This window comes from Trematomus bernacchii, unplaced genomic scaffold (assembly GCF_902827165.1).
Source record: "Trematomus bernacchii unplaced genomic scaffold, fTreBer1.1, whole genome shotgun sequence".
Lineage (NCBI taxonomy): Eukaryota > Metazoa > Chordata > Actinopteri > Perciformes > Nototheniidae > Trematomus > Trematomus bernacchii.
Genome location: NW_022987739.1, coordinates 28600299 through 28613769, shown reverse-complemented (window position 1 = coordinate 28613769; position 13471 = coordinate 28600299). Strand labels below are relative to the sequence as shown.

General features: G+C 40.9%; 1 protein-coding gene across 10 annotated transcripts in view; it reads left to right on the top strand.

The window, feature by feature from the left end:
* Nucleotides 1-13471, top strand: part of LOC117495402 (mitogen-activated protein kinase kinase kinase kinase 4-like) — a 113729-nt gene that overhangs the window by 66609 nt on the left and 33649 nt on the right. For 6 of the 10 annotated variants that reach the window (XM_034146629.1, XM_034146625.1, XM_034146631.1 and 3 more), the window contains exons 10-16: nucleotides 901-1076; nucleotides 1700-1772; nucleotides 2208-2418; nucleotides 5756-5917; nucleotides 6324-6410; nucleotides 8366-8689; nucleotides 10051-10221. In XM_034146629.1, the coding sequence (XP_034002520.1) occupies nucleotides 901-1076; nucleotides 1700-1772; nucleotides 2208-2418; nucleotides 5756-5917; nucleotides 6324-6410; nucleotides 8366-8689; nucleotides 10051-10221 (1204 nt within the window). The remainder of the gene's footprint in view (nucleotides 1-900; nucleotides 1077-1699; nucleotides 1773-2207; nucleotides 2419-5755; nucleotides 5918-6323; nucleotides 6411-8365; nucleotides 8690-10050; nucleotides 10222-13471) is intronic. The other 4 variants (XM_034146627.1, XM_034146632.1, XM_034146630.1 and 1 more) reach the window with 2 other exon arrangements.

Sequence of the window (13471 nt, the reverse complement as noted above, 5' to 3'; positions counted from 1 at the left end):
CCCGCTATTAGAATGCATTGATTTTCAAGGTACAATGTTCTTTTATTTATCATACAAGAACAGTGAGTTTGGATCGCACAGGGATGAAACTTATACCAATAGAATCTGTGGACTCTCAGCTTTTCATATGATCTATCTATCTATAACTATCTATCTATCTATGTCTCTCTCAATCGATCTCTATCTGTAAGGAACCACAGTAGACAAAAGGCGTTGCTATAGCAACATGTCATGTCTATGTTTTCGCTGCATTTTCTATGAGGTAAATATTACCCGCTGGCGCTAATGGGTATAAATGGCCATTTTTGGGGCAATTTTTTCAATCTGACTTCATATTGACAATTTTTTACAACAGAGGGTGCTACATAACACACTTTCAGTAAAAGTCACAGACTGGGAGACTTGAATATTTTATTGAAAAAAAGTTACATACAATCAAAAAACAGCTGCGGGTAAAATGTACCCGTTGGCGGTTCTAGTGTTAAACACTGCCAGAGCCCATACTGTGTTCTGTTAGTATTTACTTCCTGTCTGTCTTCTTATGTGGATTTCTCTGACGTCCAGTCTACTCTCCTTAGCAACTGTCTACTCTCCTTAGCAACAGTCTGCTCTCCTTAGCAACAGTCTGCTCTCCTTAGCAACTGTCTGCTCTCCTTAGCAACAGTCTGCTCTCCTTAGCAACAGTCTGCTCTCCTTAGCAACAGTCTTCTCTCCTTAACGGCAGTCTGCTCTCCTTAACAACGGACTACTCTCCTTAGCAACGGTCTGTTATAAAACAATTGCAGAGCCGTGGAATGTCCAAATTGACCAATCAGAATCAAGTTTTCACCTAAGCTGTGTTATAAAAAAGGATATTGTATTTCACATTTTAACTCAAAACATCACATTCAACCTCAACAGGTCGAAGAAGTTCTTCAGCTTCATCGAGGGCTGCCTGGTGAAGAACTACACCCAGCGCCCCCCCACCGACCAGCTGCTCAAACACCCGTACATCCGGGACCAGCCCAACGAGAGGCAGGTGCGCATCCAGCTGAAGGACCACATCGATCGCACCAAGAAGAAGAGGGGCGAGAAGGGTGAGTACATCCAACGCTTTGCCATTACACTTTCCTCTAACGTTACATTTAAGCTTCAACTATTATTTTTACCATTGATACTAGGAGAAAAAAGTCTCAAACTGTTGGTTTATAATAAAACGGTAATGATTGATTACATTTAACGCTTTACCATTATATTACCTGCCCCTTTCTCAAAAACTAAATAAATAGAAATATATGGTCTGTCCTTCATATTTTCTTATTCACAGCCAATCATAACAGTATCGTAGGAAAATAAGAGAAACCCAAAAACGTACAAAAAAAAGACTTAGTTCCCACTTGACAGTTAACGGAAAGAAACAAAAAAAACAACAACAAGGAAAAGTGCGAGTCCAACTGGAGTAGAAGGGGGAAAGCGGCGCATAATAATAATAATAATAATCAATCAATGTTTATTTATATAGCCCAATATCACAAGTGTTACATTTGTCCCAGTGGACCTTACAGTTTGTACAGAATATCAATACGACTCTAAGAGAAAAAAAGTCTCAAAATGTTGGTTTGTAATAAAACGGTAATCAATATGAACATTGTGTGTTTACAGTCTAACGTTTTAATGACTTGTACTCATCTGTTATGTTGTTTTTCCTTGCTTCCCTCAGATGAGACGGAGTATGAATACAGTGGCAGTGAAGAAGAGGAGGAAGAGGCAAACGAGCAAGAAGGAGAGCCGAGGTGAGAAAATATTATCAAGTCATATGAAACGTTTCGTTATTTAATGGTGCTTTTTTTTATGCATTGCACTAAATCCTCAGCACCCTGATGTCGGGACGTCTGAAGTTGACTTGTGATTGTGTTCTGGTTTTATGTTTCAGTATTTGTAAGCAACTGTGACTGAAAGAATATTGCTTTTATTTCATTTTTTGCTGTTGTTATTTTTTGTAAGAAGGGGCAGGTAGAATAAGATGTTCTTCCCCCTGCTCATTTCCACCATGCGCTATAAAAAAATAAATAAACAACCAGTATAAGTGTACATGTTTTGTAAAGTGTACATCTTTTGTTTTAAAATAACTGCCATGTGTGGAATAAACAAATACAAATAAAAATAATAATAATTTGCGTATTGAAATGAAAAGCTCATTCACGCCTCACGTCTCCTCCCCCCTGCAGCTCCATAGTGAACGTTCCCGGGGAGTCGACCCTCCGCAGGGACTTCATCCGGCTGCAGCAGGAGAACAAGGAGCGGTCGGAGGCGCTGCGCCGCCAGCAGCACCTGCAGGAGCAGCAGCTCCGAGAGCAGGAGGAGTACAAGCGCCAACTACTGGCCGAGAGGCAGAAACGCATCGAGCAGCAGAAGGAGCAGAGGAAGCGGCTGGAGGAGGTGAGAGAAGATTAATAAGATGTACTTTATTGATGGCAAGTTGGGAAATGTTTGTGTTGCAGCAGCATAACAAGACATGGCATTGTTTGGTGAGCACGAACCATCTAGAACGGAACACAATAGATAAACATAATGGGATAGTGGTGGTCTAATGGATAGTGAGGTGGGCTGAAGATTGGAAGGTTGTGAGTTCAAATCCCGCCAGGATCACCACCACTAGTGTGCCCTTGAGTAAGGCACTTAGCCCTTAGTTACTCCAGGGAGAATGTCCCTGTAATTGGTCATTGTAAGTCGCTTTGGAATAAGGCGTCAGCTAAATGTAATGTAATGTAATGAATAACAGATTCATAAATCCCATGCGTAAAAGAGATACAGAATGGTTTAAAAACAAGGAGGTTATCTTGGATGGGTTTACGTTTCTTTGCTTTTTCCAAATAAATGAACGTATATAAATAGTTTAACTCGTTCAGCGGTGAGTCTCACTAGGGAGATTAACATTGTACAAATATCTATTCATAAACAAAAGAAACAGCTGCATTATATTAAAATACTGGCATTTAAAGAGTTAAAGTTTTTAAAACATTGTAATATTTGGTTGATTTTATATATTAGATATAATTATGTTGAATATAACTCAGTGAAAGTGGAAAATAATCATATTAATTGTTATTGTTTTTAAAGCAGTTCAGGGGTGTCAAACTCAAGGCCCGGGGGCCAAATCCGGCCCGTGACTTCATGTTCTGTGGCCCCACAAGAGCTTGCAAAGAATATAATATGTTTATTATACGGTTACATGCAGATTTACAGAAGCACGTTGCCCATAAACTACATGTCCCACAATGCATCTCAAATGTGACTTTTTTTTCTCAGAATCTGACTTTTTTTTCAAAATGTTATTTTTCCCCAAAATGTCACTTATTTTTTCCAGATTTTGGCTTTTCTTTTTAAATCATTTTGTGACATTCTCACTGAAGAGACTTGCAATTATTTGCCCCAGACTTCTGCTTTCAGACGTAGTTAATTATGAAGTTATTACCCTATCCGATAATCATCCAATGCAGAGGTAATAATGTCATATAATACATTATTTTATGTATATTAAATATTTAAAACTGGCCCTTTGAGTGCAACCATGATGCTAATGTGGCCCGAGATGAAATTGAGTTTTTCACCCCTGAGTTAGATGAATATTAGTTGGAAACTTTTATTTTTAAAATGTATTTACATAAAAAAACAAAAGCTGCATTTTTTTTCCAGCAAGCTGGCATTTAAAGTTTTTTTTTTATTCATCGAAAAATACATTTAGAGTATAGAAAATAATTTAAAGAATGGTTTAAATTCATAAAAAAAAGTATGTTGTCTCCTATTAGCTATAAAATATTGTCAAAAAATGTCAAAAACCTTCAGCGGTGACGACTGAAACTGCTAAAACAAAGCCAGCTTGTGAAAAACTGTGGCTTTTCCTGAACATTACCTTAAGTATACATATATATATATATATACACTTATATATTATTAATGAAACATCACAGCAGGGCTCCCAGGAGCTACACTGTAACTGAGAATAGGACTAAACATAATCCTGTTTCAGAGAACGCGAGTTATTTATGAAGCTTTTGAGGAGGAAGGACATCAGCATTTAGGAGCTAAAAATGACTTTATTTTGTAGTTTTCTTTGTGGCTAACTTGGGTTTTTATCCCAGTTTAAGTACTAATGTTGGTGTGTTGATACAGGAAGTATAAAATAGTATAGAAGATGTCATAGATGTCTTTTCTACTTAAGCCAAGGTAAAGGGAATTTCCAACGCATTCTGGACACTTCTGGTCCTGGTTGATTAAAACAAATAAAAAGCTTAATTAATAGAGCTAACAGGGAGAAACGGATGAAAGTGGACTCTGAAAGGAAGAGCAGGGACCTAAATAATAGGACTGACAAACAAATAAATTATTACAAAAATAAATAAGGACTTAAGCCAGTGGAAGAACAAACCACTTTTATTAAGACTGTCAATTTATGAAGCTATTTCGCTTTTTTGTGTGGGCATGATGTGTTCATATATATAAATGACTTCACCAAGCTCGTGTTTTCCCACAGGAGCTCCAGGCTGTGTTTTTGATTCATGACATTGCACGTGTTTGAATCACAGAGTTGAACTCGAGCCATGTTACAGAGATATCCCCGTGCATGTGCTGTCTTTAGCTCCTATGGATTCCTGAAGACTGCATTAGTGCAAACACGATGATACTGTAACCCAAATCTAATGTCCTGAAGCTTTACGTAACACTCTGACTGACAGAAATCAGTTTAATTTCTTCCTCGTGTCTTCTTAGAGAGCCGAGTATCAGATCACTGCCTGTCAGACTTAAAATAGTTTGAAGGCAGAGCTTTAAATGGGACCTTTTAACCTTTTTCTGTCACTTCAGCTTATCAGCTCACTCGTACAAGTATATACCTTGAAATATACTGCTGTGTTTATTTATTTCCAACAAAACTGCATGTAAATAGTTTTGAAAATGCACAGGATACACATCATGGTTTGCACCATATGAGGATGTATCTAACATCCTCAAAAAAGTCTTAATGTAGGGCTTTGAATATTACATGTTAACCTTTTTCTGTCACTTCAGCTCATCCACGTCTGCATTTATTTACTCATACAAGAAAAGACCTTAAAATATACGTTGTTTGTTCAAAAATCAAATCTGAGCTGACAGAAAATGCTCCGTTTTAGTTTAACACACACAGTTAAAGCTCACACACACTATGTTATGAACGTATAGGTTCACCTGCTGAATTAAAAACAGAACAAATGAAAACCATAAAGCAGATTCAGGCAGCCAACAGAGAAGAGACAACATCTGATCCTTTTACAACACACACTATATGATATTTTTAGGTTTTTAGGAACACTGTGATCCCCATTTTATTTAGAAATGTAACAGTAATCTCATTATTTATATGTAACTGTAAGGGAATACAGTTACCTTTTTTTGTATCCTTATTATCTAAACCCATTACATGTAACCCGTTAGTCCCCAAGCCTGCTTATCTTGTTTAACACTGTAATCACATCTTGATTTGCTTTGAGTACTTTTTTTCATTAAAGAAGGGGACAAGTGTTTGTGGAAACGCTCAGAAGCACGGGGACACAAATGAACCGATGATGATCGTTTTAGGTTTCTACCTACAATGTAATCGTGCTAGTAATCCCCATTGTTTAGAAATGTAACTTCTTTATGAAACTGTAAAGGGTACAGCCTGGTGACTACACACAAAGGTAGGTTACCGTCAGCCATGAACCGGTTTCTCCGTTAACTCTCGTCCTCGTCTCCACAGCAACAACGTCGTGAGCGTGAGATGAGGCGGCAGCAGGAGCGCGAGCAGCGCCGCCGCGAGCAGGACGAGAAGAGACGGGTGGAGGACATGGAGCGGCGCCGCAAGGAGGAGGAGGAGCGCAGGAGGGTGGAGGAGGAGAAGAGGAGGGCCGACAGAGAGCAGGTCAGGGAGGACTCACAAGATGTTGCTTTAATTAGTTCAAAAAGTGGATTTCTTTTTTTTTTAAGTACGCATAGTGGCATCACTATTTACCACTATTTCACTCGTGCTCCAAAACATTGAACGTGATAGAGGGCGGGACATCTCTAATCCGTTGAAAAATCACAACAGTGCTGGCCAGCTAACCAATCAGAGCAGACTGGGCTCTGGTTTCAGACAGAGGGTGAAAAGAGGTTGCAGCACAGGCAGAATGAGAAGAAAAAGAGCTCCATTAAAGTATGGAGACATGTCCCAGTAGAGACACTAAATACAAAACACCTATAAATGACCCGACTAGGGCCCCTTTAAATCTAACCTGGGTTGGAAAAGCGATATAAGCTAATAAACACGCTCTGTGTTTGATTGACAGGAGTATATCCGTCGTCAGCTGGAGGAGGAGCAGAGGCACCTTGAGACCCTGCAGCAGCAGCTGCTGCACGAACAGGCCATGCTGCTGGTGAGTCGCCTCACGCGATCCCTCAATATAATATAACCTTCTTGGTTTTTTAAGTATTGGCGACTCATACTCCTTTAACACTTATTCTCTACTTAAATAGTTTCTTCTCTCTTTCCCACTTGCCTCTGTAAATCTTAAATATTCCCTTAATGTTATTTCCATCCGCTTTTCAGTCCCAAGTGATTATTCTCCACAACTCACAGGTTGTTAAAAGTCTTAATGCAGCTACTTATAATTCCTCTGCTGCACAAACTTTTCCTTTCTATCTGACTGAATTATGTTTTTGGGACTAACTTATGTCGATCCACAGGGAGCCTTTAACAAATGAGGTCAGAGCGTAATAAGAATTTCAGGGTTTCTTTCTGTTAGTGGGGATGTTTACAGGCCCGTAGTGATAGTGTCGTCACCAGGAAGCTAGTCGTCCAGCTGGAAGAGAGGGTTTCCCCTGATTTGATTCCAGATGTTTCAGGTCTTATTCTGGTGGTTTGTATGACTTCATGTTTTCAGCCCCTCTTCAGGGAATACAGAGGATACTGGAATAATGAAAGGATATGAGCCCTCATGTCTTCACTTCCAGGTTTCACACCGTCACTTTATTATTGGCTGACTCCCCGGTTCATACACAGTCACCATTCATAAACTCTAGCTTTAAAAATAAAACAAGTTTCCTTCACATCATGGTTGGTTGGCTTTCACACTTTTAATAGTCAAACATTTCTGAGGCCACATTAACGAGAACAAATGTTTAATATCTCGTTTAACAAGCGCTTCATACTTTAGATGAAGCTTCTGGCAATCCATCAATTATAATAATAATTCGTCTCATAATAATTCAGTGGTTAAAAGCTAACTGCTCTACCAGATGTGCAGTTGGACATTCGCCCCACAAGCTTATGTTGCTTTAGTTTTAGGGGGTTAGAGCCTAGCTGAGCCTAATGTTTGACATTTAAAAAAAAAAAGCAAGACTCTCCCGGAAACGATTACTTTTTTATATGAAAGGGGAGGGTAAGGTGGCCAACATGTGCAAATGCATTAAAACGGCCCAACACTTTTGTGCTGGAGTTTCAAAAACAATGCAAATAAAAAAAACACAAATGTGCCAAAAGACATGCATATGAAGAAACGTCTTCACCGACTCGACATCACATGTGTAGCGTTTACTAAAAGAAATGCATAAATGAAATGCCGCAAGAAGCTCAAAACACAATGGAATCAAGGGGGACACTAAAAAGTGATGCACACAGCTGGGATTGTTGACGTTTGGGGATTATAAAGTTGGACAACTGTCACTGGAAACTTTCCTAAAGTGTATAATTAATTGGCTTATTTTAACAATGTGATCACATGGTTCCTTCCGATATCATTGCAGACATTCTTTAAGCTAGCTAGCTAACGTAGCTAACCTATGCAAACACTTGACAGTTGGCCAACTTTATAATCCCCGAACGCCAACAAGCTCTCCGGTCCCAGCTGTGTGCGTCACTTTTTTAGTGTCCCCCTTTGATTCCATTGGGTTTTGAGCTTCTTGCAGTGTTTTGTATTTTCTTCACTGTTTCGTGAAGTCGGATCAGAGTGTCCTCCTTAGCAACAGTGTGTTCTCCTTAGCAACGGTCTTTGGAATGTTTAAATTGACCAATTATAATCGCGTATTCATCTAAGCCGTGTACTAACTCCTCTTCCCTCCTTCAGAGTGTCCTGTGGAATCAAGAAAACACATTTGCACGTGTTTTAACACATTTATGTTTTTATATTTGTGCAGCGCCGTTTCTCGCTACAAGTTTTATGGGCCGTTGTAGCGCTCTTGCTATTATACAATAGAAAGGTGAACATGTTTACTTCCCTCATGAAGGCCAGGTGGATTTAGAGACTCTTGCAGGTAGGAGGAATGTGTCGGGATCCCAGGAGGTTTTTTCTGTCAGAGGTTCTGGTTCAACCTGCCCCTTCCTGTTACTCAGGAGAATAAATGGCGGGAGCTGGAGGAGCAGCGCCAGGCCCAGCAGCTCCAGAGGCAGCTGCAGCAGGAGCAGGCCTTCCTGCTGTCCCTCCAGCAAAACCCCGGCCTGGATAGTAACAAATCCTCCCAGCAGCAGAGCTCCAAACCCCCCCAGAGCGGGGAGCACGAGGGGGTGAAGCCCCCGCAGAGCTCTGAGCCGGAGACAACTCAACAACCACAGAGCGCTGAATCTGAAAAGACGGTTCAAAATCCCAGTCTGGAGAGAACTGCACAACCCAAGCTTCCTGTCGCTGACCCCGCCCCCGACTCTGAGCCAATCAGAGAGGTGAACCCTCGCTGCTGTAGAGCGCTTCCTCTGCTTGTGTGAACTCACTCGCACCGTGTGGGGTGTTGGGATGGCTAGCTGCTGGTGTGGGGTGTGTGGACGCTTGGTAGACGGGCTAATTGGCTAGAATTTGTTCTAACTTAGCTGTTTGTTGGCTTGTTTACCACCAGTCTTATTGTCTAACTGCTCAAGTCCTCACTCTGTCTGAGTTTTATCACGATACAATAATACCAAGATGAAGTCTGGCACTTTTCTTGCATCACAGCAGCTCCATTCGGATATCAACAAGGACAAATATTTAAGACAAGATACAAGGAAAACAAACATTTAACATAACATCACGATCACTGAAGAGACACATGCTCAAGACCCTCTGATGTACATTTGACCTTGGATTTAATTTGAGGATTGACTGGTGCACAAAAGAATGCTTCAGTCTGATCTTATTAAAACGCAGGACCCTGTATCTCCGATTTGATGTTAACAATTCATATATAATGAATTTGCTGATTACATTATAATTGAATCAATCAGATTCACTAATTGCAAATGTGATTGCATCTGCAGCCGCCTGAAATCGGTTTTCACAAATTGATTATTCTCAGTTGAAATGCCTAAAAGTTCAAATCCAATTAGAGCCCAAAAGATTTGGTTAGAGCAGCTCAGTGAAAGCTACAGTAGGAAGAAGTGTAAGAGCAGTCATTTTCAGATTTACAGTAGATGTGGATGACCTTGTTTTGAGGAACAAATGAGGTCTTGCCAACGATTACTTTGACATTTCAGACTAAAAAACGCTCGTCCTGGACCTCGGTGTGTGTCCTAACCTTTGTGAATGTGTGTCTCTCCACATGAAAAATGCATGACCCACTTTGCTGGTTGTGGTGCCGTTGTCCTACTAGCAGGGTTGTGGGAATACTGTGGCAACAATAACACCGCTGCCCTGGAGGAAGTGCTTTCTTTGTTGTTCCTCCTGTATCAGCTGATAGAAACCGTCTTCGCGGCGGCGCTAACCATAACGTTTAACGGCTTCTGTCCACTCTTCTTAACGTCCTCACTCACAACTTTTGTCTTACATACAGGAAATAACAATGTTTCTTTTACAAATTTGACGGATAAAAGTGACTGTTCAGTTGTTTTACCTGACAAGTGCACATTTCAAGTTTAAATGCATTTGTATTGAATGTGAGTTATACACGTGATTTTCATTTAGGAGCAGTTGGGTTAAACACGATAACAAAGGGTTTAATACAAGAAAACATGTAGGCGAATTATCACAGATGAGTGAGGGGGTTCTTATAAAACGGCGACCAGCTCAAGCTCTGCTCTAAACCACTGCTAATGCGTCTGTCTGTCCTCTGTAGTCTGATGATCGGTACAGGAAGAACATCCAGGGCTCTCCCCAGGCGGCTCAGATCAAACCCCCGCTGATCAAACCCCCGCAGCCTCCGGTGCCCCCCCGCTCCGATTCCTCCCACCCCAACGGGAGCTCGGCCTCCGAGGCGCCCGCCATGCACCGGCCCGTCGAACCACAGGTAACCACAACGTCCTCAAAACACCCTCCCTCCTTCCTCTGGAGTTCTTCCCTCTTCTTTACTCTCAGAGCTCTTGGACACAGGCAGCATTTGGAGTTTGTGTGAAGTCGTACGGGGCCTTGCATTTTCCTATGCTGCACAGCTCTGGTGTTATTCGACCTGTTTAATGTTGATATTTGCATTGATAACGTTGTGTGCCAAATGTGAAGGTGTGTGTCACTACTGCTAGATACCATTAGACGTGTTTTAAAGCATTGGTTCTGTTGCAGCTTGGTTACTGTTTTGTAATTTTGGTCCAGAGCTTCAGGGAAAGATCTCAACAGATTACAAGTAGCTCAAAATAAAGCAGCACGAGTGTAACAGACATGGATGAAAGTTGGTTATCTGTCAGTAGGGTTGGGAACCGAAACTCGGTTCCAGATGAGAACCGATAAGAAAATGCCGGGTACCGGGTACCCATACAAAATACACAATTTCGGTTCTGCTTAACGGTTCCTAAACGCGGTAGACCCTGTATTCCACTGGGTCCGTCTGCGCCGCGGTGACCCGGTGGAATACAGCCAGGGTAAGGGCGGACTGGCCATCTGTGTGTTCTGGAGAATCACAGAACGGCCGGTCGTCAGCGGGCCGTTGACGGCCGGCACCGCCCTTAATTTTTTTAAACGGCATCATGTAAGTTGCGCTGACAGGCGACAGAGGTCCACAGACGGTCCCGTAGACAGTTCACGAGCTCAGTCACTTCATAACACCGAAGATGGATGGCGGTAAACGCTCTAAAGTGAGACTAAACACTAAAAAAGAAAAAGACAAGGCACAGTGTAATGCCTGTTAATAGCTTGCCACAGGCATAGCTCAGTTCAAATAAAGCACAGCTATTGTGCAATACATTTGTATTGCATGTATATTTTTTATTTGTAAAAATGTCAGTTAAAGCTTAAAAGAATAAAGATATTTTTGTTATCTAAACGTTTGACCTCTTTCTTTTACAATTTTGGAATCGAAACGGGAATCGATAAGAACCGAAATCGATAAGCAGAACCGGAATCGGAATCGATACATTTCAAACGATACCCATCCCTATCTGTCAGGCAGAGATCCACCAATGCTTTATTAACATTTTTGGCAGAAATGTTACACTGCATCAGAGATTTTATGGATGTTTTTTTCTCACTTTGCTCAAGCACGATATGCAAAAGAAAGGAGGTTCATGTTACTCTGAAGCTGAATCAAATGTGACATAAGATGTTGGTTGAAATGATGGTTTGGTCTGTATGGTAATGACCACAGTGAGAGAGCCGATGCTAATGCTTGTGCTAATGGGGATCCTAAGAAAGATAATGTGTGGTCGAGGTGGTTGTTTACCACTTTTTCTCCCTCACAATTTAGTTATCATAGCTTAATGATCAGCGCTTCTGTTGGTATTCTACTCTGGACCTGTTTGTTTAGTAATGTCCTCAACACAACAGAGAGAAGAGAGTGTGAGTCTCGTGGGAGAAATGCCTTAAAAGCTCATGTAGTCATATGACATGTTCGTTTGATGCCTACATACAGTACATGTCCTTTCCATATGATTTGACCTGTAGTGACCCCTGTTGTTGTTGGGTTAAAGACTTCCTGTTGAGACTTCAAAATAAAAGCCTTCCTGGTAGGGTGTGTCATGAATGAACAGGAAATGTTGACGCCGGACTGGTCAGTCTTTGTTTGGTTTACACCAGCTCATTTCTCTTTTCTCTTAATTGTTTTCTGTTGGAGGATTGGTGAGAAACGATGCAGAAATCTTTTACATCATTTCTAGCTGCCGTTTGAAGCTTGTGTTAATGTGCTGGGCTCTGACAGTAAAGTTTAATTTGGACTGTTAGAGTTAAAGCAGTAATTACACAACTATATAATGATTAAGCTAGCCATAAAACAATACGGTTTGATGTATGTGGTACTTTAATGTTGTCTGATGATATAGTCATTGACAGTAAAGCCCTTTTGAAACTTAAGGTCTGCAGAAAGCATTTTTTCTGTGTGAAAAGCTTGCATTTGATATTGTTTAGAGGATGCTGAGTATGGATGCACATTTCCCGATTAATGCTGGCCTTGGGAAAAGCAAATGGATTTACGATGCTGTCATTGACTTGGCAGCATTCCCTGAAAGCCTTGTGTTTCCAATCTTGCTTGTAGCGTTCTCTTCATGTTGCTGCTCCTTCCATGTCTATTAACTCTGGATTTGCTGACCTGTGTATTTGACTTTTTTCCCCCCAAGCAATAACCCTGATTAAAGTTCTCTATTTCAGGTGATTTTATTCTGGGATTTCCTCTCAACTCTTTCAGGTTGTTTCCTCTGGATAATGGATCTGCTTTTGTTGAAGACCCTTTAAACTTCAGGGTTGTTATCGATTCAATTTGAATCCACCCATCTTATTGTGTATCTCCGTTTAATCTCCAAGTTAATACTAATCTTCAAGCTATTACATATTTTTGATTGGATTCATTTGTTAATCTAAAAAGAAAACTATGGTGTCCGACAAGTGCAAACACGCTACACACCGGCCCAAAATATTTCCTTTACGAGAAACGCACTGTCGTTTCCATAACGATGGCAAATGAAGAAGCATCTTCACCAACTTCACGAAATATGCGCAGCGTTTACTAAAAGTGCTGCATAATTAAAACGCTGCAAGAAGCTCAAAACCCAACAGAAGCCACAGGACACAAATTATTCACACTTGTTGACGTTTGGGCATTATAAAGTTGGCCGGAGTTTGGTATTTACATCTTCGTGCAAAACATGTTCCTTCATCTGCATGTGTTTCGGCACATTTTGTTTTTGTATTTGCATAGTTTCTGAAGCTGTAGAGTGTTTCTCCTCATGGAAATGTTTGGGCTATTGCTGCCATGTGCACCTGTTGGACACCGTAGAAATATCCCTTTCCGCTCACGAGGAATGAACATTGAAATGATAACAACCCTGTTTATAAATTCCTCTGCCGTGATTAACTCTTTGATTGACAGGTTGTCCTCCCACTCGTCAAAGCAAACAAAAGCACTTACTCTGAATGTGTAATTATTTCTCTTTTTCCCAAAGACCGCCTATACAATGTGTTTGCTTGTATGTTGGGATCGGCACATACTGTAACTCCTCATTGTGTGCTGGTGATTCAAATCATCCATCATTTATGGGCACCCAGATTTACAGCAGGGTGACTCAGACATAAGTCTTCTTCCCAGAGAAAGACTCAACCCACTAAGCATGAATAATCAC